Source organism: Macaca fascicularis, chromosome 8 (genome assembly GCF_037993035.2).
Source record: "Macaca fascicularis isolate 582-1 chromosome 8, T2T-MFA8v1.1".
In the NCBI taxonomy this organism is placed as follows: Eukaryota; Metazoa; Chordata; class Mammalia; order Primates; family Cercopithecidae; genus Macaca; species Macaca fascicularis.
Window position 1 is genome coordinate 25,902,263 of NC_088382.1, and position 26,354 is coordinate 25,928,616.

Sequence of the window (26,354 nt, forward strand, 5' to 3'; positions counted from 1 at the left end):
GGTCTTTGAAGCGATAACCACACAGGCAGCTCATTCTCCTGGCCAGGCCCTGTCCTACCTCTTGGGAGTGACATATGTTTTGTACCATCGAAGGCTCGGCTTCCTAAGCTTCCTATGGAGGATTGAGGGTGGTAAAGGATGGAAAGAGGAGAGAGCCAGCATATACATAGCAACTACTAAGCGCCAGGTGCTACGTGCTGGGTGTTTCACAAATGTTATCTCGTTAAATCCTCAACATTCCTGTGAGGTCGACGTTAGTTTCCTCTTATACAGACGAGGAAACAGATTCAGGGAGGTAAACAATTTGCTCATAGTAAGTCAGAGAATCAATCTCCTGTGTCCACACTGCACTTGGAGCCCCAGTCCAGGGCTGTGCATGGCTGAGGCTGGTGTGGCTAGAGGTAGAGGGGCCACCAATCTCAAACCAAACTGCTTACACCAGCACCACCACCTCTTAGCCCCCACACATGGCCCCAATATAAGCTGTCATCTGGGCAGGGCCTAGGTAGTGGGTGTGGAACCCACTTAGACTCTGGAGTAGTAATATGGCCTCATGAGTAGGCATGTAGGTTTTGGGCTCCAATCTCAGGCAACCACTTGCTAGCTGTGACATCTTAGGCAAGTTGCTTACCCACTCTGGGCCTCAATTTCTTATCTCCATTACCTCCCTCTTTTATGAGGACTACATGAGGTGCTTATGTAAAGCACAGCACTTGGCATTACTTGCCAAGTGCATCAATGATGTTTTTTCTTATTTTCCTTCTTCCTCTTCCCTCTCTCCTTTTCCTCCTCCTTTTTATTCTCTCTTCATTAGTTATTGTTGTTGTTAATATGTTCTATGGATATGAGCTATAGGAAGAGTGTCTGTGGCCAGGAGAGACAATATGGCAGGTGGAGACACTGTTGGAGATGCCAAGGGGCACACCTTACAGGTCACCTGCACCAGCCTTCTACCCAGAGTGAAAATTCTCTGGGTCACCCATGGGTAATTACTGTCATTCACAAAAGCCTGCTCCTCGGTGGAATATATGCGCAGTTCTTGAGCAGTTCAAATTCTTAGAAAGTTCTAACTCATAAGGGACCAAAATGTGGTTCCCTGGAAACTTCCCCCACTGGTCCTGAATCGGCCTAGTGAAGTCCGGCAAGATCTCTTCTGTTTTCCAATGAGATTTCCTTAACTCTTTAAAGGCCATTCCTTCTCATGCGTCTGTAGTTGTTCCAATAGGCTAGCCTTTCCTACTTCTTTCCGCTGCTGCTGACCTGATGTGGTTTCTACCGAACTTGACCATTCAGATTGCTTTCCTATGCTGGTCACTATCCCTCTTAAATTACTGCGGCCAGAACAGAAGACATTATTCCAGTGTGGCATAAACAATGCAAACAGATAGAACTTTCTAAGACCGAGGAAGGATCACCATGCTTCAAAGACGCTGCCTGCCCTCGCCCTCTCCCCTCCCCGCTCCCCAACCCCATCGCTTCCTAAGAGCATCTGCTCAGGGGTGAGTGTCTGAGGCACAGAGGACAGTGACAAGCCCAGGTTCCTCATGTCAGGGCAAGGGTGGATATGGGTTTCTGGTCTTACACATTTTCTGGGTTTGCCCATGAAGGAGTGCCGGGAGCCACCAGCTACCCCCTCAGAGCTGAGATCAGAGTTGGGTGAGCAAGACACCCTTTGGGGTGTCTCATGGAGGTCTGGGGTGTGTGTGTGTGTGTGTGTGTGTGTGTGTGTCAGAGAGAGAGAGAGAGACAGACACAGAGAGAGAGAGAAAGAGAAAGAAAGAGTGAGTTTTCTGCCTGATCCAGGAATTCTCCTGGATGGCAGAATTGGTTTCCATAACGACTTTCTGATATAAACATATTTGATAAAAATAAGTTAACAGCGGAGCTGTGGTGGAGCACGGAATCTCAGAGTGCTGAGAGAGAGAGAGAGAGAGAGAGAGAGAGAGAGAGAGAGAGAAACCTCCTAGAAGAACAGCATTTTCTTTCTCTTTCACCCCACCTAGTCAGCCTCTCTATACACGCTTGCCATAAACCAACGAAAAAGCTTTGTTTACAATATTCCTGTATATACTGGCTCCCTTCCTGCATGTATACCTTATTCATATCCGCAGTCTCTCTTTCTATCTCTCTTTCTCCTTAGTTACCTGAAGCACTACAGTATGTATGGGATAATATGATAAATTCATTTCCAATTCACTGCATTATCCCTTGAATATTTTAATGACTCATTGAATGAAGTGAAAAAAAGCTATTTCAAATGAACAATTATGCTGCATTAGTCTAAGGGCTGATTATATTTAAACACTGCTCACATGGATAACAGGACACAGCGACCTCAGCATACGAGAGCTAATTTGGCTCTTATCTCCAAATAATTTCACATTGCAAATTACCATGAAAACCTAAAGGGCTTTAAAAACATTCATCAAAAGATAATATTCCACTTTGTAGCAACATTTTATTTAAATTATTTTGAATGGGAGCAAAAGCATCTCTGGGGCGGGACAATGACAGCAGAGTGGGACTGTGAGTGATAAGGAGATGGCAGGGGCACTGGCTTCTGTTAAAAATAGAGGTGGGAAGTGTTGGAGAGGAAGGGGCTGCAGCCCCAAATGTGGTCAGTGCACCATAGGCCTGGCTGTCACTTGCAGCCCAGCATCACACCTGGGCTGTGGCCTGGGATGACTCCAGGGAGCCTGCTCTGGTCCAGGAGGTCACAGGGGATCCCTAGAGATGGAATTATGGGACTGACTGAACCCTTCCAGGCCCCAACATGCTTTGGTTTCCACAAAAGCCAGCTGGGGTCATGTTAGGTCCTCCAGGCTGGGCCTGGACTCATCTAGTTTCAAAGGGCAAAAGGATGAGCTGTGTTGGGCACTGTCTAGAATCTTTACTTTGCAAAACATGAGTCCAATTATCTAAGGGAATTTGCTAAATCATAAGTAGCTGCTATGGTCAGATGTCAAAGTTGGGGGTTGTGGGGGAGATAATTACATTTACCAAGGTCCTACTGTTCTGTGTTAGAAGCCTTAATCTCATTGAACGCTGGGAAATAGATATTATTAACATGCCCATTTTAATGAAGAAACTGAGCCTCAGAGGCTTCTCCTCTTTGCATATGTAATTTCCTTTTTCCTTGTCTCCACTCTGAAGAGTGAGGATTTCTGTCAGTTTCACAGAGGTGAAGTTGCAGTCTCAGACAGGTCAAACAACTAGCGCAGTAGTGGAACCGATCACTCAGTCACAAGTGTCCTGGCACGTGCTACCCACATAACTGGAAAGCAGGGAGCTGTAATTCTTGCCCTGTTTATTGGATTTCCCATTATCTCATTTACCTAATGCACTTAGAGGTCCTTCCCACCTGGAAGTGGCAGAGCCTGGAACCTCCTCTCGTTCATCTGACCTAAAGTCCAAGCTCTTTCCCTTTCCCTTCAGGATGGCCACATACAAGTCTGGTTAACAACCACCTGGTTTATGGCCACCTCTGTGCTGTCTCCATCAGCACGCACCCTTTATGGCCCATAGATCTGAACCTATGTGTTAGGGAGCCTAAGCCATGCCTTTTAGCTGCTTATTACTTAAAATGGATCCTCACAGTACAGGTCAAAGCATGCATGGAAATTACACAAATATCAGTGGCAAAACTGCAAATACAGCTCTAAAGAAAGAAGTCATTATTAATCCCATTTCCTTGGTTTGACCTCTTCATCTGAACTTGCAGGCCTGATAAAGATTGTTTATTCTGTTTATTATCATTAGCGGGCTTCTGGATATATAGAAAATGAGATTATATCATTATTTTTATATCGATATATTTAAATTTCTACAGGCTCTGCCGCTCCATTGATTAGAAACAAGGATACACGTGCTGCTTCCTATAGTGCCTCTCTCTAGGGAGGCTTCTCTTCTTTGCATATGTAATTTCCTTTTTCCTTGTCTCCACCCTGAAGAGTGAGGATTTCTGTCAGTTTCACAGAGGCGAAGTTGCAGTCTCAGAGAGGTCAAACAACTCTCTCAGCAGTGGAACCGATCACTCAGGCACAAGTGTCCTGCCATGTGCTACCCACATAACTAGAAAGCAGGGAGCTATAATTCTTGCCCTGTTTATTGGATTTCCCATTATCTTATTCACCTAATGCACTTAGAAGCCCTTAGGAAAAAAACCTCTAATTATGGAAAAATTTAACCCTACAGAAAAGTAGACAAAATAATGACCCTTTAGAGACCCTTTTAATTCAACCCAGAAATGGTTGCATTTACAGTTGCCAAAGGTTGAGGGCACTGAATGAAAGGGAACCATGAACTTGCCAGTTTCCTTTTCTTTCTTAAAACAAAAAAGATATTCAGGGCAAATTTTAGAATCATTGACGGTTTCTAGGAAGATTTTCTTTTTTGGAAGTAAAAAGGTACTCTTGTCTCCTTAATTGTTCTTAGTGTTCTTTGTCACCAGTCATGATATTCTTTGTGGAAAGTATTAATATACCATCTTCCTGTGTTCAATATTCCCATTAACAATAAAAAGTCTAATGAAAATATCTGCATGAAAAGCCCTGAACACTAATTTCAGAGACAAATAAAAGATGAACCAATAAGTGTTTCTTTGAAAATGAATGATGCAAATTAATTGATATCTTAACGAGCTTTCAGCATGAAGATTATTAGTTAGATGGAATCAGAACAGAAAATCATCTTTAAGGAAATGCTAAGGACACTGCAGTTGAGGAGAAAGGTGTTATCTGTCAATGCTCAGTTAGAAATCTCTCTTGCTCAATGAGAACCTTTCAAAGAGGGAGCCAAGTGGGACAGCATGCTTTATGTATCCGTGTCTGCCTGTCCTAGCCTGGCCAGGTTTGGAGACTGGAGCCTAGTCCTGTTCCGGAGTTGATGGAAACCCACAGGTATAGGAAGTTCCACCCTAAGCCAGCCTCTGGGGGCCTCGTAATACCACCACTGAGTTGTGGATTCCTTCCTTGGGCTTCTAGAATAGAAGCCCTGTGAGGGCAGAGCCTTCCTCAATTTTCTTTGTGTTTGTGATGCCAGTGCTAGCCTAGCTACCTGATTTAGAGCAATAATAAGAATATAACAGCAAGTAACAATGTAGAGCTTACTGTGTTCTGGGTATTGCTCTGAGCACTTTCCTTAAAATAATGCGCTTAAGCTTCATAGCAACAGTGTGAGGTAGGTATACTACTATCTCCAGCTTATGACTGAGTATATTGAGACACAGAGAGGTTGAGCAACTAGCCCAAGATCACACAGCTAATAATGGTAGATTAGGAATTCAAACCACAGCAGTCTAGCTCCGGAGTCCTCACTGTTAACCACTGTCCTATACTGAATAGTGTTCTATATCTATTTCTTGAATTAAATGAACAAAAGGGTACTATGAATGGATGCCTTGTCCCTATTGCCAGGCATCTAACTTCTAGTTTTTATTTAAGTTATCCAAAGTTCCAGAGCTTTATCCTACTCCGTACTAAACCCTGCCAGCCCCTCTATGGAATGGAGGTTGGGGGGTGCCACAGATCTTTCTTGTATTCCTAAAAACTAGTTGCTGTCCTGTTTCAACCCAGATAGGCTATCAAAAAATTGTCCCTACTGAAGGGCTCCTATGGCCATGGCCTGATCTACCATCCAGTTTGACCTGGCCCCCTAATATCAGGGTCAGCTGAAGTTCCACCAGGTTTGCTTCTGTGGTCATTGTGAACGACAGGGCCATGGTCACTCTCTGTCTGCATAGACTTTATGGCAGGCTTTCCTACTGAGGCTGTTTGGGTAATGATGGTGTTTAAGGTGTAGCATTACAGGGTCCAAAACACTTACCTAGCGTGTTCTATTTAACAAGATAGTATTCCCTGGGGACAGTTCCCTGGAAGCATCTACCCATAAAGGGGAGTCAGAAAAAGAACTCTGGGAGTGAGCCGGCGGGTGGTGGAGGGAACCACAGAGATGATGCCTTCCATGTTATAGAGAGGGGATAGTGGCTCCTTGTCCTAGTGGAGTTGATGGGAGAGCTGTGGTTTGAACTCAGGCCACATGGTACGGCAGGGAAGGCGTGTGACTTGGGGTTAAGGGGTGAGGATTGAAGACTCACCTTTCTAACCCACTAGCTAAGAGGCAGCATCATCATTCAGCCTCTCTGGGCTCTACTTTCCCCATCTATAAAACGAGGATGATGTCTATTTCACAAAGTGGTGTTGAGCTTCAAGAGTTTTAAAAGTGCTTTTCACTTGAAATTGCTCCACAAATGAGTGATGTTAGGAAGGACCAAGGCATCCCCGCTCTACAGTCTTCCTTCAATCTGCTCAATCCCTCTGGATGCTTGTTGAGCCGGAATGCCATGTCCTCCCCAGACCGACCGAGGGGGCGGTTCTGCAGGTGGGGTAGTGCCTGGGCAGCTGCATTTTAACAAGCTCGTCTGCCAATTTGAACGCACTCAACTGTTTGAGACCCACTTAGCAGCGGCGAACACCAACACAAAGTAAGTGCTCCGGGTTTGATCACAGCCTTCGCTTCCTCTGGTCGAGGCCTAGAACCTGAGACCTAAATGAATTTGGTTGACACCGACTCTGTGGTTGGCGGAATTTTGGGGAAGGTGGGCGGGGCCAAGTGGATATTGCTGCCGCTTCCTGCTGAACACTCACGAGGGAAGCGGTGCAAATGCGACGGAAACCCAAGCCTCCTCCGGCCTGAGCGGGAAGGCCGAGGGCCGCACCCGGGCAGGTGGCACTGGTAAGCTCTGTGGCTTAGCAGCCTTGCCGGACAGCTGCCACCTGTCACCTGCCACCTGTTCTACTTCTAAGCTGGGCTGCCGAGGCTAAACTCATGTTTGGTGCACAGAGCTCCTGTGAGATGTCCCTTCTGAGTATGGGGGTGAGGGGAGGGGAGGAGTGGGGAGTCTTCAGGCTTGGAAGAGAGGCAGCCTCATGGTCTCAAGTCCTTTCAATTCTGAAGTCATCCCATCCCTAGCTGCTTTCGCACTTCGGCCTCAGGACTGCCGAGCAGAGCTCCCTAACAGGAAGCCCTGTGTGCCTGGGGTGGCTGTGAATGTGACCTTCAGAGCAATACTTCTCTCTTGAGTGTTTCACCCCTGAGACTGAGGGGAGGCCTAAGTTCAGAAAATGACAATGCTCTAGCTTTGGGGGGTGAAGGGGAGATGCCAGATCTTTCTCTCATGCTCACCGCTCTCTTCCCCCTTCCTGATGGCTCAAACCTCCCAGCTCTGTCCCTTTGTGTGCTTATGGTGTTTGGCCAGGGAAGTGTGTGGAGTAAGAGAGGTGGCTCCAGCACTGCCCACGAAGCTGCTGCTCGGGTCTCCCTTGAGGAAGCCCCTTCCAGGGCCATAGGCAGGGCTACCTCTAAGGATGGCTGTCCACCCGAGCTCCCTGGGAGGGGCCCTGGTCACTGGGCCACCAGCTGGTTACAAGGGTAACTCCCCTGTCACCCCCCTACTCCCACCCAGTGGCTGTGAGAACCCTGCCTTGCTCAGGATGGTCAGAAGCTAGTTCAGATTTCAACCCCTTCCTCTACCCACAGTTCTGGAAGGAAAAACACAAACCCCTCATAGTTGCAGAATTGTCTGTTTTCCAAAGTGCTATCGTAAGTCATTGGCTCATCACAATCACAGCAAGTCAGCAGCACGTTTCCCATATTACAGAGCAAGATGAAATGTCCAGAGGAGCCGACAGAGGTCACTGAGTTGGTAGCCAGCCAAGGTCCAAACCACAGCCAAACTTTGTTTTTCTAGTTCTCAGTTCCCACTATCTTACAGGGTTGATGCCTTTGTACACTCTTTGCAAAGCCCATCTGCAGGTGTTCTAGGCACAGATTCGTGACTGTTTGAGGCTAGTGTGGACTTCCCCAAAGAGTACTGCCAGGCACTCATGAACAGAAAGTTCAATAACCAAATGCAATTGGGAAATCAGTGTATATGATATAGTGCATATTAGACTAGTAAAATATCCAAAAGCCCTTCAGTTAGAAACAGAATGAGTTCAGTTCAACCCAGAGTATCTGAAACTTGTTTGGCAACACAGCCTTTCCCTCCCACATAATGGCACAAACAAGCCACCAGATTTGAGGACCCTCCCTGAAGAGGGTGAGCCAAGCTCCTTCACAATTATCATGATGACAAAGACACGAAGATGAGAGGCGGCCACTTGTTTCTGTACACAAAGAAAAGGAAGTTGCTGTGCCTCTCTCACGCCCCGTGCCCCATCACGGGGAGGAGCTCCAGGACTTCCTTGGCCAGTTCTGCCACCTGCACGTCTCAGAATCCCCTCAGTGCCCCCAAATCTAGTGGTGTGCTGAAGCCAATTGTTAACGTTTCAGAAACAGTGTGAGTCAGTTGTTAAATCATCAGGAGCTTGAAATTAAATCACCACTCCTGTGGTGGGAGTATTTATTTATACCATAAAAATCAGCAAACACTAGAAATCAGGGCTCCCCCCACCCTTCCAGAAGGCTGGGTTACCAGCATACCACTGGCCCTGGGACACTTTTTGAAATTGTTGGAAAACTTGGGAGGGCTCTGACAGCTGAGTGCTGGGGGAGAGGGGACATGGAAGTCCTCGCTCCAACCCTCTGGGATGAGAGGTGGGAACGGCACTGAATAATAATCTTCCAGCTACGACCCCAAATGAGTCAGAGAGTGCCTCCTGGCCTGCTTACCTCGATATCTGTTACCAGCCAATGTCTCCAGAATTTCTGTGTGGGTTCCGCTCTGCTTGGGGCATCTGGATCCACCATCAACAGGATATAGGTTGCGCCCTGTAACACATGTACCAAAAGGTAATGTAGCGTCATGGCTGAAATAGGAAAATACCACGGGCAGACCTCCTTTTCCCGCCATTCCAACTGAGAATGGCTGAGTAGCCCCGTGGCATCCTATCCAATTTGTCCTTGTTCTCGTGACATCCCTCTCACATCACGTTTATTCTCAGAGAAATGGCATCTGTGAAGCAGACAGCAGGACTCTTGGCTTCCCCTTTGTGAGGAAGAATAAATCCAACAAGATATACGTACCAATCACCTGGGAGTTCCGAGCGCTGTGCTGGGTGCTGTGGAGGAATTAAGGAAACCTAAAACAGGTCTCTGATCCTCAAGAAGCATCCAGTGTAGTTGGAGTGACTTGCTTATCAATTCAACAAATACATGAGGACTTATTGTGTGCCAAGAACGGCACCCATCATGAAGAATACCAGGATTCATTCATCCCTTCAACAAGCCTTTGCTGAACACCTACTATGTACCAGGAGATGCTCCAGATGCCAGGAGGCAACAGAGCACAAGACAGTAAGGTTCATACTTTCAGGAAACTTTTATTCTAGGTAAAAGGCATAGATAATAAAAATAAATAAATAAGCAAGGGAACATGTGAGTACTGCTATGATGAAAATAAAACAGGGTGGGATGAGAGGTGGGAAGTGTTCTGGAAGGAAAAAAATAGCTGCTATGAAGGTCTTCAGGTGGGAAAAATAAGTAGGCTTTGAGGAGCAAGGAAGAGTACCATTGTGGCCAGGGACAAGCCAGGGGGAGGGTGGACATGGCAGGTCGGGGAGGGAGCAGAGGCCAGGCCACAGGGGGCTCTCTAGGCCTGGGTAGGGAGTGGGATTTTGTTCAAGGTGCAACACAGAACTGCTTCAGGGTTTTAGGTAGGACAGTGATATGCTCTGATTTATGTTTTTAGAGGATTCTTTTGGCTGCTGAGTAGAAAATGAATGATCTCCAAAGGCCAGAGAGGAGGTCAGGAGGCCAGTTAAGAGACTCGCAGTAGCATGTGAAGGATGATGGCATCTTGGATTAGGACGGCAGCAACGGAGACAGAAACAAATAGATGAGTTGGAGGAGTATTTTTAGGTAAAATCGGCAGGGTTTGCTGATGGATTCAATGGCAGGGCAGTAAGGAGGGGGATGGAGAAAGAGAAATTGAGGATGAATCCTGTGTTTCTGGCTTGAACAACTGGGCCACTTAATGGCACAGATAAGACTTGGAGAGGAAGCTGTTTGAAGGTAGACATTCAGAGTTCTGGTTCAGACATCTTGAGTTTGAAATGCCTCTCAGAAGACAATCAGGTATGCATGTCAGAGTCTGTAGTTCAGAGGAGAGATCAGGATTGGGTGAACAAATTTGGTAGTCATTGATATAGAGATGGTCTTTAAATCAGTAGAGCAGACACACAGAAGAAAAGAGGTCTCATGGCTGAATTGTAAAACATGCTAACATTGAGAAGAGGGGAGAATCAGGGAAAGGGGACTTTGGAGCCAAAAAGGTGGGGGGAATACCTGGAGAGCAGGTGTTACAAAAGCCAGGATAGAAAGCGTCTCAAGGAAGAGAAAGTGATCAGCTGTATCAAATGCTGCTGAAAGGTAGGGCCAGATGAGGACACAGATGTGACAATCCGATTTGACAACTTGGATATCACTGTTATCATGATAAGACCGGTTTCAGTGGAGTAGAAAGGACTGATGCTTGGTTGGAACAGGCTGAGCTGAGATGGGAGATGAGGAATTGGAGGTAGCTATTAAAGATGATCATAAAAAAGGAAGTTTTGGTAGGAAGGACAGCTGAGACATGGAGTGGCTGTAACTAAAGAGGAAAGAAGAGTCAAGATATTTTTTAGACAGAGGGATAATGTTTGTAGACCAATGCAAATGGTTCAGTATAGAAAGGGAAATAGGGATGACAGAGAGGAGGAAGGGGATTGTCACAAGAGCGGACTTTGAGAAGTGGGGAGGGGACAGGATCCAGAGTGAAAGTGAAGGGCTAGGTCTTGGGTAGAAGCAGAGGATGTGGGTTCCGATGCAAGAGAGTTGGAAGGTGAGATAGTGAGGAATGAGGAAATTGTCTTCCGATTGCTTCTATTTTTCAGTGAGTTAGAGGCAAGTTCATCAGGGGAAGAGGGATTGTAGGAAGTTTGGGGACACAGAAAAAGGTGTGAGATCGTCATTTAAGAGAGTGAGAAAATGAATATACCACAGATATGTAGTAGGTTACTAGATAGTATTACATTTCATAGTTGTGTGCTTTTTAACTGTTCAAGTACACGTGCTGAATATGTGGTAGTTGGATTTAACTTGGATAGGGACTTAGGTGTGAGTATGATGGAAGAGAGGGAATTGAGAGAGAAAGAAGTGAGTAAGATGAATGGAGTAAATGGATAAGAGTCCTGGCCCTCCCCTTAACAGGGAGAGGCAGGCATACCCTGTTGTTCTAAATGCTTTCTGGTGTTCTAAATGCTTAAGCAGAGGAGCATTTATCAAGCATGGACGGGACAGGGAAAAGGGAGATTAAATCTCTCTACCCCAGTAGTCCAGGAAGGCTGCAGAGTTGTCTTTTGAGCTTAATCTCAAAGGCTGAGCAGGTAAAGTATCAGGAAAAGCACTCGCTAGGAACAGGTAAGGGTGTGTGCAAAGGCAGTGGTGGGTGTTTGGGGAATGGCTGGGCCATAAGGCATCTGGAAAGAAATAGTAGGTGACAAAGTTGAAATGGGTATTGGGACCAGGGAACAGAAAGCTCTGCACGTCATAAGTTGCTTAGAATTTATTATGCAACAGGACCCACTGAAATTGTTTGAACAGGCAACTCATATCATCAAACGTGTGCTTTGGGGCTGGGCATGGTGGCTCACATCTGTAATTCCAACATTTTGGGAAGCTGAGATGGACTGATCGCTTGAACCCAGGAGTTCAAGACCCACCTGGGCAACTGGCAAAACCTTGTCTCTACAAAAAATACAAAAGCTAGCCAGGCATGGTAGCCCATGCCTATGGTTCCAGCTACTAGGGAGGCTGAAGTGGAAGGATTGCTTGAGCCCAGGAGGCTGCAGTGAGCTATGACTGCACCACTGTACTCCAGCTTGGATGACAGAGTGAGACACCGTCTCAACAAACAAAAAATAACACATGGGCTTTAGGAAGGCACATGATGAGACATGATGAGGATAGAATAAAGGATGAAAAGCAGAGCAAAAAATCCAAACAAACCCTGAAAACTGCAATACTCCGGAGAAAGACCACAGGGATTTCCATTCAAATAGTAGTAATAGAAAGGAGAGACATGTGTACTGCAGAACTCACAGCATGAGGTGACCGGGTGGGGCAGATGTGGGAGAGGAAGAAGCCAGGATGACTCTGAGATTCTGTCTTGGGCAGCTTGGTGATAATAGAGCCATGGATATTAGGGGTAGCAAAGTCAGGGGACAGTGAGGCAATGAGTTTGGTGTTGAAACCTACAGGGAGAGATGCCCTTTAAATGAGGTTGGAGCTCTCTCAAGACTTGGCAGATGGGCTGTGGACATGGAGAGGGACGAATCTATAGATTCATGGATTGTCCAGGGAGAATCTGTAGAGTGAAAAAGAAAGAAAGACTGCGGTGGAACTTCAGTACTCAAAGGGGGACAAAGAAGGGAGAAAGAAGCTGAGGAGAAGAGAGTTCGGCAGAGAGCCAAGGGAGTTAGTGTCATGGATGCCAAGAGAGAAATGAAGGAAGGGATAAAGGTTGTGTCAGTATCACAGTCATCAAGGCAGATGAGGGCCACAAAGTGATTGTTGGTTGTGACAATGAGGGGATCGTGGACACCTTAAGATGAGTAGTTTAGAGGTAAAAATATTGACTGTTGGATTTTAAGACCCAGAAGAAGCCGTAAACCACATACTAGAGGCTATAGGAACCTAAATCAGAGAATGAGAAGATAAACCCAAGAAAATCTCCAAGGACTCAAAAGAAAAGAAAATAGTAACTGAAAAAAAGGAATATATACAAAAGTGTGTTTGTGTAAAATCCCAATAGAATCCCATAAAGAGAAAACTGTACATAGTATCTGATACATCCAAGAAATTAGTAAGAAAATAAAAAGAAATAAAGTGTAAATATGGTAAAAGAAGAAATGAAGAAATAAAGAAATAAAGTCATATACCCTCTCTCTTTTCCTTTCTTCTTCTTGTTTTTGTTTTGTTTTGTTTTGTTTTGCAAATGACATGATTGTCTACGTGAAAAATTAAAAAAAAATCAACTGGAAACAAAAGTAATATTCTGTAAACCATTACAAATCATACACAAAACTGGTACTTTTTACATATTAGTAATAGTCCTAAAGTATACATTTAAGATCCCATTAACAATGGTAACAAAACATGTAAAATAAGTAAGAATGAACTTGATGGCAAATGCAAGATTATACAAAGAAAACAAAAACATTATTGATGCACATAAGAAGGAAACTTGAATAGATAAAGAAATACAATGCTTTTAAATTGAAATCATCATTTTGCAAAAATGTCAATAAACCTTCAATTAATTTTTTAATCTAGCACAATTCCAGTCAAAATCCTAAATATTCTGTGAATATCACAGAATAATTCTAAAGGTCATAATAAATGTAAAAAACAAGTAAATAAAAGAAAAATAATTATCCAAGGCAATATTGAAAAAGATAAAATAGGGATGGTATTAATTTTGGAGATATTAATGTATCTTATTAAGCTACAATAATTAGAACAATATGGTGTTGATTAATAAAGTAAAGGAATCAAAATAGAAACTCCAGAGAGAAAGTCAAGTTTTCAATATATGTATATTTACTATATGATAGTTATTTAAAATGTTATTTAATATATGACATAGTTATTTCAGATCAGTGGGGAAAAATAGATTATTTTATAAATGTTATTGGGAAAACTGGCTCACTATGTGGAATAAATAAACTTAGGTCCCTATTTCTTTCAGACACCAGAAAACTTCCTTATTTAAATATGAAAATGAAAAACAAGCTTTAAAACTGGTTTAATAACATAATATTAAATTTATGCAATAGAACACTCTGTTAGAGTTAGATCCTTATATACTCATATAAGAAATTATCTAAAATATACTAGTATGTGAAATAAGTTACAGAATAATGTGCATGATGTCTCAAATGTGCAGGAAAACTTTATATATCTAACTACATATATATATCTTTATAGATATATTTGCATATGCATAGAAAATGTCTGAAAAAATACACACCAAACTGTTAACAGTAAATGTCATGAAGGGAAGATTGATATATCTAACTAGATATAATTTTGACTCTTTTATATGGCAAAAAAAGTCCAAAATAAAATTCAAAGACAATAAACTGAGGGCAAATATTTGCAATATGTATGAAAAAATGTGAATATCTTTAATATACAAAGTACTCTTTAAATCCATAAGAAAAAGACTAATAACTCAATAGAAAAATGGATGAACAGCATGAGTAGGTAACACATAAAATAAAAAACACAAATGATCAAAAGCCGTATGAACAAGTTTACTAGTCATGAAAGGTAAGCAAAGAATAAAATAAGATCCAAACTTTGACCATAAAATTAACAAAAGTTTTAGTGTTCATCTCCAGAGTTTTTAAGGTATGTAGAAACAATGGGTAGATAGCCAAATCCTGTGAATTCTATGTCATTGTCTGTTTTTTAAAAAAGGAGAGAAGACCAAAACCACATATCGTACACATGTATATGACTTTATGGAAAGAAAACTAGAAAAACAGAACGTTAAATGCCGACTGATGATCTCTAAATGATGGGCTAATGATGAACTTTATTCTTTGTGATTTTTTGCATTTCCCGAAGTTTCTGCAATAAAATGCATTGCTTTTATACTTAGACAAAAAGATTTGCACTCAAGGAAAAAAAAAGTCACGGTGAGAAGTCCCAGAACCCTCATTCTTCTCCTATTTGAACAATAGCCAGGGGAAGTCTTCTCAGTGGCAGACTGCTCTCCCTCGCTGCTCTGATGTTCCCTGTGGCCCCTCCTGTCCCTAACCCTACACTGCTGCCTGATTCTTTAGGACAGCACTCCCCAACCATTTTGGCACCAGGAACTGGTTTCATGGGACAATTTTTCCATAGATGAGGGTGGGGGGGGGTAGTTTCAGGATGATTCAAGCATATTACATTTATTGTACACTTTATTTTTATTATTATTACATTATAATCGATAATGAAATAATCATAAACTCACTGTAATGTCGAATCAGTGGGAGCCCTGAGCTTGTTTTCCTGCAACTAGATGGTCCCCATCTGTGGGTGATGGGAGACAGTGACAGATCATCAGGCATTAGATTCTCATAAGGAGCATGCAACCTAGATTCCTTGCATGTGCAGTTCACAGTAGGGTTTGTGCTCATGTGAGACTCTAATGCCACAGCCAAACTGACAGGAGGTGGAGCCCAGGTGGTAACAGGAACAATGGGGAGTGGCTGTAAATAGAGATAGAGACTATTTTATACTTCTGTAGGGGTATAGACCTAGTAAAATGCCAGCCTTTAATAGGTGCCCATGAATTCTTATTATACCATGGATTGGTGGGTCTTAGCTAAGTCCTCTTTTCTGGCTTTCTCCTAAAAGATGAGGGTGCTGAGCCAGGTGATCTACTTGCCCTCAGATTCTAACACCTATTTGGTAGATTCTGAGCTATCTAGACACACTGTAAAAATCAGACTGCTTATATGATCCAGCAATCACACTTTGGGGGATAGAAATCTGGGTGTTACTGCAGCACTATTCACAATAGCCAGGATGAGGAAACAACAGGATGCCTATCAACAGATGAACAGATAAAGAAAATGTAGTATATCCATACAAAGGAACACTATTCAGCTTTAAAAAGGAAATACTGCAGTTGGTGACAACATGGATAAACCTCGAGGTTATTATGCTAAGTGAAACGCGCCAGTCACTGAAGGACAAATATCGTGTGATTCCACTTACATGATGTATCTAAAATAGTCAAACCCACAGGAGCAGAGAGGAATGGTGGTTGCCAGGGATGGAGTGGGATGGGGAGGGGCATGGGGAGTTGTTAATTGATGAGTATAGACTTTCAGTAATGAAAGAAATTCTAGAAAGCTTGGTGTACAATATTGTGTCCATAGTGAACAATATCGTATTGTACACTCAAAAATCTTTTGAGTAGATCTCAAGGTAAGTGCTCTTATCGCAATAAAATAAAATGAAAATAAACTAATCCCACTTGAAGAAGGCAGGATGAAATCCAAGTTCTTTCCAAAGACACTGCACATCTAGAAGCATGACCGCACGCTCTGCTGGCAAGGCTGCGGGGAAACTGAGGCTGCATGCATTGCTATAGGAATACATAATATGAGTGATATGCCTTTTGACTCAGTGATCCCATTTCTGTGATTTTTCCAACTAAAGATATCTGCACACTTATGAAATGACTTGTATATAAGGTTATTCATTTCAGCCCTGTCTGTCACAGTAGAAACGAAGTGAAAATTGTTGGAAATAACTCAAGTGTCCATCAGCTGGGGATTGGTTGATAAATAATGATAAGTACTCACAGTGGAGAACTTTGTAACTCTAAAAAAACAATGATGATCTCTAAGATCTGATATGAAAAGCTCTCCAGGATAACTTTAGTGTAAAAAGCAAGGTACAGAACAGCGTATCTATTATTTTACTTTTATATAAGGAGAAAATAAGATATTTAGTCACATTTGCTTGTATTTACATAAGCAAACTCTTGAAGGGTGCTTAAAAAACTAACAGAGGCTGTGGGTGGTGGTATTGATATGGGTAGATGAGATAGATACATCTATATGTGTGCTCTATCATACTGATTTTTAAAGCCATGTGAATACATATTACCTGCTAAAAATAAACCAAACTTATAAAATAATGTGGAATGTGCAGCAGTCACATAATATTTTGGAGGTGTATCATCGTTATCCTGGAGATATCAGTCTCTAGTGCACTTTCACTGATGCTGAGAGGTAAAGAGGGATGGCCTTGTCCCTTTGCAGCAAGGAGAGCTTGGGGAATCCTCATTCCACTTTTGAAGTTTATTTGGGGGAAGGGCAACTGCTGGAATAGGACTCTGGGCACTATGGAGCAGGGCATGAGCAAGGTGCAGGAAGCCACACTAACAAATCACAGTACTTTGGGATGATGATGATGACATAGAAGCAGAATTAGATCTGGATTTGTCTAGATAAAGTTTTAAAAAACAGCTATAAGGAGGCATAGTTTACATATAATAAACTTCACCCCTTTTAAGTATACATTTCAATGATTTTTTAAAAAATTTACAAAGTTGTGCCACTGTCACCATAATCTAAATTTAGAACATTTTTATCACCCCAGAAAGGAATCTTGTACCATGTGTGCAGTCATTCCCTATTGCCCCCGCCAGCTCCAGGCAACCATGAATCTACTTTCTGTCTCTGTAATCTCCTTTTTGCCCTTCCTGGACATTTAATATAAATGGAACCACAATGCTTGTTTTTTTGTGTGTGTGCTGGCATCTTTTACTCAGCATAATGTTTCTGAGGTTCATCCATGCTGTACATGTATCAGTACTTCATTCCTTTTTATTGTTGAATAATACTTCATTGTATGGAGAGAGACCATATTTGTTTATCTAGTTGATGGACATTTGCTGTATTTCCACTTTGGCTATTGTGAATGATGCTGCTGTGAACATTTTCTGTAAGTCTCTGGGCAAATACTTGTTTTCAATTCTCTTGGTTAGATGTCTAGAGTGGAACTGCTGGGTCATACTGTAAATTTATGTTTAATATTTTAAGAAACTACCAAACTGTTTTTCAAAGCAGTTGCCCCATTTTACAATCCCACCAGCAGTGTATGAAGGTTCTAGTTTCTCCACATCTTTGTCAACACTTATAATTGTCTGTCTTTTGATTGTGGCCATGCTAGCGGGTGTAAACTGGTATCTCATGTTTTTAATTTGCATTTCCCTAAGGACTAGTGATGTTGAGTTTTTTTTCATGTCCTTATTGACTATTTGTATATCTTTGGTGAAATGTCTATGTCAGTTTCTTGCCCATTTACAAATTGGATTATGTATCTTCTAAAATTGGATTATTTATCCAGAAATAATTTTAATAGATGTTTCCCAACTGGGAGTAAGGGAAAATGGAGGCAGCAGGGTAAGTGGAAAGCAAGATGGCAGCAAATATTTCCATAGATAGGAGAGGGGCTACCCAGTTGGAACTCTGCTCTTATCAGCTGTCAGGGCTGGACTTGCCTCATTCTTGAACTTCTGGTTTCCAGCCTCAATCCCCATCTGTACATGGGGTTGTACAAAGCCTTTCCCACTCCTGCCTTCCCAGCTATCAGTACTCAACCACATCATTGTGCCTGAAATGTTCTTTTCTTCTTTGTCTCTGAGCCAGTCCTATTTTCCTCCTCTACCTCTAAGCCCTTCCATTCTTTGCTCTGGAGCTGCCACTGACAACAAGCCATCTCCCCTCCATCCTCTCTCTCCAACAATTGCTCTCTACCTCTTTGTGTTCTCCTGGTTTTCCCCTGAAGATCCCCTTCCCCTCACTGCTCTCTTGTGGTATGTGTTCTCTCACATCCCATAAACTCCAGAGTCAGGAGGTTGGGTAGACGCCATTGCACCCTGGTGCCTTCTCTGTGACACAGGCCATTAGTTGAATACATCCTCTTTCTGTCTTGGTTGCTGTCACCTATGACTTCTTGGTTGCTACATTCACCAAAGACAGTGTGGCACCTGCTCCTAGTCTCCTTCTTGTCCTTGAGTCTTGCTCTTACTCTGGTGAGTTTAGCAAACATGTGGAACACTCACCCAACACCATGGCCTCTCTGGTTCCTGGGTCTTTCCATCTCAGGCAATCTTTCCCTCTCTATCTCAACCATCAACTTCCACAGCCACACCCTGAAGCTGCTTGTCATCCCCCAAACTGCTCCACCTCCAAAACTCACTAATTCTAGCCATAACCCCCTCTCTCTCCAGCTTGCTTCTTCAACTATGTCTACTGGGAGTAGTCTTCAACCTCAACGAGGACCTCCAGGCCACTGATAACTCCTCTCTCAAAGCCCATCAGTGGGAGCCGATAATTTTGCATAGCAGTGATTTTCTTCACTTGTGTCTTAATCAACTTAAGTGGCCAGAACCTGAATTCCCTTGTTCTCTGTCATTTGAACATTTTCCTGACAAAACCCCAAAGCTGGGTAAACCCAGCTTTCCTTTACTTCCGTGTATGACCTGAGCAGTGAGTGCTGCAAAGGAAAGTCACATTACAGAAGAGATTGGCCCCACCCTATAGTTTTGGCTACCAGCTTCATTACAGGCCCTGAGTGCCACTCCAAATTTCTCTGGTCAACTTGCCCTCCCACCCTTACTCATGACTTTCCAATATTTCAAGCCTTCTCCAATATCCCTAAATCTCCAACCTGCAATCTCCCCTAACTCCCCTGACCCCTCTCTTATCAGGTAACATTCTCATTGATGACTTCTCAGAGGAAATTGAAGCCATCAAATAGTCCTTCAAGATCTTCTTCAAGGTTTGCAACCCCCCAGTGCATCTGCCCCCAACCTCTTCTTCTCCCCTCCCATTGTCTTAGAGAAACTGAGTGGCTCAAGCCCCAAGAAGGAAGAGATCGCTTCCTCTGTCATGCTTTGGATCCTCTCCCCATCATCAGCAATACCTTCTCTCTCTTGAATATTACATTTTCCTTTTCCTCCTCATCATTAAAACATGACCAAGTCTCTTTCATCTTTAAAGACATCTTCCTTGGCCCCATATCCTCCCCTGCTTTTCCCCTATCCTTGTCTCCTCCCTGCTTCACAGACAAAATCCACGCAAGAACTGTCAACACCCTCAGCCTCTGTTTCCTTACTTCCCACTAACTCCTTAATTCAATCTGCCCCCATCGCTTCTGCTGCAGCCCTTGCTAAGATCACCACCTCCATGTCACCAAATCCAATGGATGTTTTCCAATCCTCATCACACTTGGCATCTCAGCTGCAGTTGACATGGCAGCCCACCCCTTCTTTATAGGAATACCTTCTTCCCATGACTTCTGTGCTTCCATCCCATTCTTCTTCCTCAAGCCTTTTTTTCCCCACTGCTGGGTCCTGGGCTGTCTTTAAAAAAATTTTTTTTTTTTAAACAGAGTTTCACTCTTGTTGCCAGGCTGGAGTGCAGTGGTGCAATCTCAGCTCACTGCAAGCTCCACCTCCCGGGTTCAAGTGATTCCCCTGCCTCAGCCTCCCAAGTAGCTAGGATTACAGGCAGGCACCACCATGCCTGGCTATTTTTTTTTTTTTTTTGTATTTTGGTAGAGATGGGGTTTCACCATGTTGGCCAGGATGGTCTCAATCTCCTGACCTCATGATCCACCCACCTCGGCTTCCCAAAGTGCTGGGATTACAGGCGTGAGCCACTGTACCTGGTCAGCTATCTTCTTGTGTCACCCTAACCTCCGTCTCAGGAACATAAACCCACAGCCACATTTATTTCTCTAAACTAGAGCTCTCCTCTGAGATCCAGACCCTATGTCCAATGACCCACTTTCCATCTTCCTTTGGCTCTTTCAGAGCACCTCACACTCATCACGTCCAACAACATTGCCTGGTATTTCAGAGTGTCCTATCTTGGCAAATAAAGGCACCCTCCATCTGGAAATGCAAACTAGAAACCGGGGCACCATCTTTGCCATGCTCCTCCCTCTTTTCCTCCTCTTCCAATCCACCACCAATTCTTATCAATTCAGCCTTTCAAACAGCTCTCAAATCCACCCATTTAGCCCACATCACCACTACCACCACATCAACCATCATCTTTTGTCTTGGCTACTGGAATAGCCTCCTAACTGGTCTCTTTGAAACCCTAAGCAATTTTCTACCCTGATCCAGAGTATTTTTTTTTCAAAACACAAATAGATCATGTGATCCTGCTGCTTAAAATCCTTCTCTGGCTTCCCTTAGATCCTTAATGTGTTCTACAAGGGGTTGCACAATTTGACCCTGCAATCAGCCCACTGTCCTTGTCATCTTGTACACATTCTCCTGCACTCTCTATTCCAGTTTCATGGGCCTTCCTATTTCTAGGGTTCACTCTGCTCCCTCCCCACTCATCACCTTTGCATATGTTTTCTCTATGTCTAGAACACTCCATCCCTGGAACTAATTAACTTTCATTCATACTTCAGAATTCAGTTCAAGGTCATTTCTCTGGAGAAGTGTTCCTGAGCCCCATTCTAGGTTATGTTCCTTTGTTAATCATCCTTGCATTTCTTTCACTCTGATGCTCATCTCAGTTTGTAGTCAATAATACATTAATCAGCATAGTTTTTGATTAATGTCAGTGTCCCCCACAAGAGTATGACCCCCTTGAAAGGAGGGATGGCGTCTATTTCTGCTTGCCATTATATTCCCAGTAGAGCACAGTGTCTGCACACAGTAGACACTCAATAAATATTTTTGAACAAATAAATTATATATTGTGCGTGGCCCAGGTAGTTCCATTGTTCGTTCGTTCGTTCGTTCATTCATTCATTCATTCATTCACTCACTCAACAAGCATTGACTGAGCCCTTTTCATATACTAAGCACCATGCTAGGGGCTTGGCATAAGAGATGAGAGAGGCACAGCCTCTGCCTTTGAGGACATAGTAGCCTACTGGGGGAGTTGGATATGTGTGCAGAGGGTCCAAGGACCTCTGTGCTGTAACCAGGCATATATCTAGCACTGGAGAAGCAAACCTAAGGAGGTGATGAGCCCTGCTCATGGTGACCAAATAAAGACCTGCAGAGGATGCTACCACTGAGCTGAGCTGGTCCTGAGGAGTGGAGTGTGCCCAGGAGGGAAGGCCATGCCTGGCAAAGGAAGCAGCACATCCACAGGCAGGGAGCAGCATGTTGTGTAGTGTGTCTGGAGGGTGGAATTCACAAGGCCAAAAGGTGAAGTGGAGTGGCAGTGAATGAGCCTAGCAAGATTGATGAGGGCAGATGAGCATGTGCCAGAAGAGGTTTATAGATGCAGGGGGTGGGGACAGGGGATGAGTAGGGGGTGACATGATCGGGGTGGATTTTAGAGAGAGAATTCCTGCATATGATGCAGTGGGGGTGGATAAGAATGGGCACAATAAAGGCCAGAGGGGGCTAGCAGACCAATTCGTATGAGAGATGGGTCAGCATGGCACAAAAGTGGTCATTCCTGGAGGCAGACCGGTGTGCCACACCCTCTGTAGTGCAGCAATGCTGACAGGGGCTGCATGTTTGCATCTCCAAAAATGCATATGTGGAAGCCCTACCTCCCAAGGTGATGGTATTTGGACATGGGGTCTCTGGGAGGTAGTGATGAGGGTGGAACCCTCGTGATGGGATAGGTGCCTTCATAAGAAGAGATGCTAGATAACTCACTTCCTCCTTCTCTCTCTGTGGACACACAGTGAGAAGGCTGACTACAAAGCAGCAAGCAGGCCCTTGTCAGACACTGAATCTGCTGGCACACTGGTTTTGGACTTCCCAGCCCCTAGAACTGTGAGAATAAGAGTGTATTTTTTAAGCCACCCAGTCTATGGCAGTTTTGTTATAGCAACCTGAGCTAAGATGCTTAGGGAGAGGGGCTTTCCTGACACAGAAAGAAAAATCTCTGGGGGCCTCTCCTGCCTTGCCATTGGGGAGTCTTTGTGTGTCTGCCTTTCCCCAAGAGGAGAAATGAAAAGTATCCTTAGGATGGAATGTGATCAGATTTCAGCAGACACTGAGATAGTCCTGAGTCCTAGAAGCACTGGCAAGGTGGGGACTGTTTTTATTTTCTGTATTTTCTGATGCTGTGATACCTGGAGCCTTGCTGACCTGGAGAGACTGCCCTTCCCAGGGCTAATTCCTAGAGATAGCAAACACCCACCCCAGAGCACATTCTTCAAATGCCAGCCACCCACTCAGAGCCCCCACCCTCACCCATCTCCTTTATCAGGCGGGGTCACTGTCCCTAGTCCCAATCATCCCTTGACCAGACACCGGACAACAAGAGGCAGCCCCTGTGCCCCAGAGCCCACCAGAATTATTCAGATCAGCCAATCCTAAACCTATCTACTCTGCTTACCCTGTCTCATCCATGCCTTCTGGCAAAAACCACAATAAAAGTTCTTGCATACGTTTCCCCCTTATTCCCTCTGCCTCCTGACTGACCCCGGTGTTTCCCCACGTGGCCCTGTGTGGTGTGCTGTGCCTCCTGTTTTAAGACATCTGTGAGTATAAACTTCCTTCATCACCATCATGTCCCTCTGTGTGTCTTACCATATCCAATAAGAAGAAATCCCCGTTATGTTTTAAAACAGGGCCCTTGACTCCTTAAGACTCAGATATCCATCAAGCCTGTCTGGAGCCTACAGGAAGCTGAGGACTTTCTAGCATGTCATGATCCCTCTTTCTGTTTGTTTTGTTTTGTTTGAGATAGGGTCTCGTTCTGTCACCTAGGCTGGAATGCAGTGGTGTGATCTCTGCTTACTGCAACCTCCACCTCACGGGTTCAAGCTAGTTTTCTGCCTCGGCCTCCCAAGTAACTGGGATTATAGGTGCACACCACCACACCTGGTTAACTTTTGTATTTTTGGTAGAGATGGGGTTTCACCATGTTGGCCAGGCTAGCCTCGAACTCCTGACCTCAAGTGATTCGCCTGCCTCGGCCTCTCAAAGTGCTGGGACTACAGGCTGTGATGTGATTTTGAATGTGGGTTATTGTCTCCTGCACTCTCTTGTCCTTGAATAGGAGACTGAGCTGACCTGGCTAGGTTAAGGTTCACAGTCATGATTAGTGGAGGGCCATTTTCTCCAAGGCAATGGTCTCACCCCTGCCTGAATGTGAGAATCACCAGGGGAACTCTTCAAGCTACCAAGGCTGGGCCCTACCGGGTGGAGGTTTTGATTGATTGAAGGAGTCTGGAGTGGGGCTGAGGTGTTGCTGTTGGTTTATAAGTTTCCCAGGTGTTCTAATGTAGAGTTAAGGACAAGAATGACAACCCTAAAGTCTAATTCCCCCAAAGTCCATAGCCAAATCTATCACTGACTACAACCCAGATTTCTCCCCTCCTCATCAGTGAGCTCAGTTCAGTTCAGAAGAAGACTATATATCTTCTTCATAAAGAGGACAATCTTCCTCTGACCTTGGCTGGGGACCCTTGTGTCCTGGGTCCTGGAGATGACGGGGCTTGAGCATCCAATTGAGAAACTGAAGTCACAAACACAAGTCGCCTTGCGCTCCCACTATTCGTGATGATGTTGGTTGCCATACAAATTTAGCCCATAGTGGGCTGGTTGTGTTTGAGCCTCCCCCACCAAGTTCTGTATGGGAAATCTAGTTAAGAGCCTTCTTCCTGGGGGAGGTTGAGTGTAACAGCTGCTCTTCGTCAGGGCTGATGGGCCCGCCAGGATGCAAGCCGGGTGCTGCCCCTAGAGCCGAAAGCCTTTCATCCCCAAGGACGGGTTCGAATTTCAGGCTGGTGTCCAGCAGCCAGTCTTCCTCTCCATAGCTGTGGACAGAGACACATCCTGGGCTATGAGGACAGAGGCACCTCCACCCAGGAGCTGGGGTTCGCGGCATGCTCTGACACATTGAGAATGAGGTATTGTGTACTTGCTGTGGATGAGGGAATCCTCCTCCTTTGCTTGCCTCTATTCTAGAAGCTGGGAAGCTAAAACACTGGATTTCCCAGCCTCTACTGCATTGAGAGGCAGCCATATTCTGTCCCAGAACATGTAGGAGACATCCCTAGGGAGGGATCTCTTCCTGAATAAAGGCAAAGTCTCACTTGGAGAAGAAAACCCTTGGTGTCTTTTGTCCCCTCACCCATTTCCTTCTTCTTGCCTGGAATGTGAATGTGATGTTGGTGTATTGCAGCCATCCTGTGACTGAGAGGGGACAAGTGTGTGGCTGAAGACCTATGTGCTAAAGATGATAAAGCAAAAAGATGGAAAGAGCCCAGTCCTTGAGGCTGAAACAGCCCAGGATTCAGCCCCTAGACTTCTTGTTGCATGACACAAACCAATCCTTTAGTCTCCTATGATAGGGATTTTTTCCCGTTGTACCCAAACACATTTTTATTAACACCTAGGTCACTTCTGACAAGTGGATGCCAGAGGCTGGTCTTCAGAAAGGCGATCTAACATTGTGAAGAGGTTATTCAAGTGTAAATAAGTAAATGCTGGGGGCTGTGGATTCCAGCCCCAGTTCTACATAGAGGCTGTGGCTTGGGGAGTTATTTACTCTCACTACGGTGTAGTTTACTGATCTCCAAAATGGCAGTAATACCTGTCTCACACAGCAGGGTTATTGTAAAAATAAAATGAGTTAAAAGCATGAAAGTATTTTTAAGACTGTGAAGCAATGTCTGTGGGTCAGGTTTTGTTATTGTGAACAAATGGCATCAGCAATTCTTCCCACTGGTCCCTGGAGCAGCAGTGACCTTGACAGCCGGAAGACTTCCTCCAAACGTTCTATCTCCAGCTGCCTGGAGCCAGAGAGACTGAGCTTCCCAGCATCTCTGGTGGGGCCAGAAAGAAGTGGCCCGGGAACACTGGTGCACACGGAGACACAGCATCTCACAGGCAGCCCTCTGGTACTCTCCCTGTCCCCAGGGTGGACTAAGCTCACCTGGGAATGGGACTATTACAGAATCCTGGAACACTGGAAGGAATAGGGGTCATGTTGCCTTTATAGTAAACCTAGCAGGAATCATCCAGGATCTTCCACGGCCTCCCAGCAATGGGTCCCCCGCTATCCTGGGAATGCAGCTCATTCTGGTACAGCTCAGGTTGTTAGAAAGCACTATGTCCCCTGGAGCCCCAGAATGCCTTCTTCAAACTCACACTGTCTCCAAGAATGACATTAGAACAGGCCCTGTCCTGCTTGTTATGGCAGCCCCTCAGATATTTGAAAACCGTTATCATGGCTTTCAATGACCTGCTCTTCAAGTAAAAGGTTCCAGGTTCTTCACTAGTTCAGCTCCCTGGGGCTCCAACCTACATCCTGCCTCTAATGGCTCACAGTTACTGAGGGAGACAGATGTGTAAACATCAGTAGTGTGATGCTAGGAAAAAGGGGCCACTGCAGGGAAAATCCCAAACAGACACTATTATTCTGAGTCTATAAATGGAAAAATGGAGGCTCAGATGGATCAGGGTATCTGTCCAAGGCAGTGAACTTCAGACATGAATCCTACTCAGCTGCTGTGCTGCCTTGGGCAAACTGCCTAAACTCTCTGAGCCTCAGGTTCATTATGTATAAGATAGAGATAATAATCATAGTGCTTTTCTCTTAGACTGCATGCATATTAAGTGAATTAATACACGGCTCAGAATAATGCCTGGCATATGTGAAGTGATCAACAAATGTAAGATAAGTGAATGGCTTCGCTGGGGTTCAAAATCATATCCCTCGTCTCCAAATTCCACTCTCTTCCCCCTGCTCAGAGGGTAGAGGGACAGATTTGGAGCTGACTTTTACCCAGAACAATATGGTATTTGTTTTTGTGTTGCAAATTCCTGCACACCTAGGTCTCTGGACACTTGTGCAATT

General features: G+C 44.4%; 1 protein-coding gene across 2 annotated transcripts in view; it reads right to left on the reverse strand.

Annotated features, from left to right (window-relative positions):
- PEBP4 (phosphatidylethanolamine binding protein 4) overlaps positions 1-26,354 on the reverse strand; it is a 227,194-nt gene that overhangs the window by 95,192 nt on the left and 105,648 nt on the right. For both annotated transcript variants that reach the window (XM_005562829.4, XM_015454579.4), the window contains exon 4: positions 8,671-8,769. In XM_005562829.4, coding sequence (XP_005562886.3) covers positions 8,671-8,769 — 99 coding nt within the window. The remainder of the gene's footprint in view (positions 1-8,670; positions 8,770-26,354) is intronic.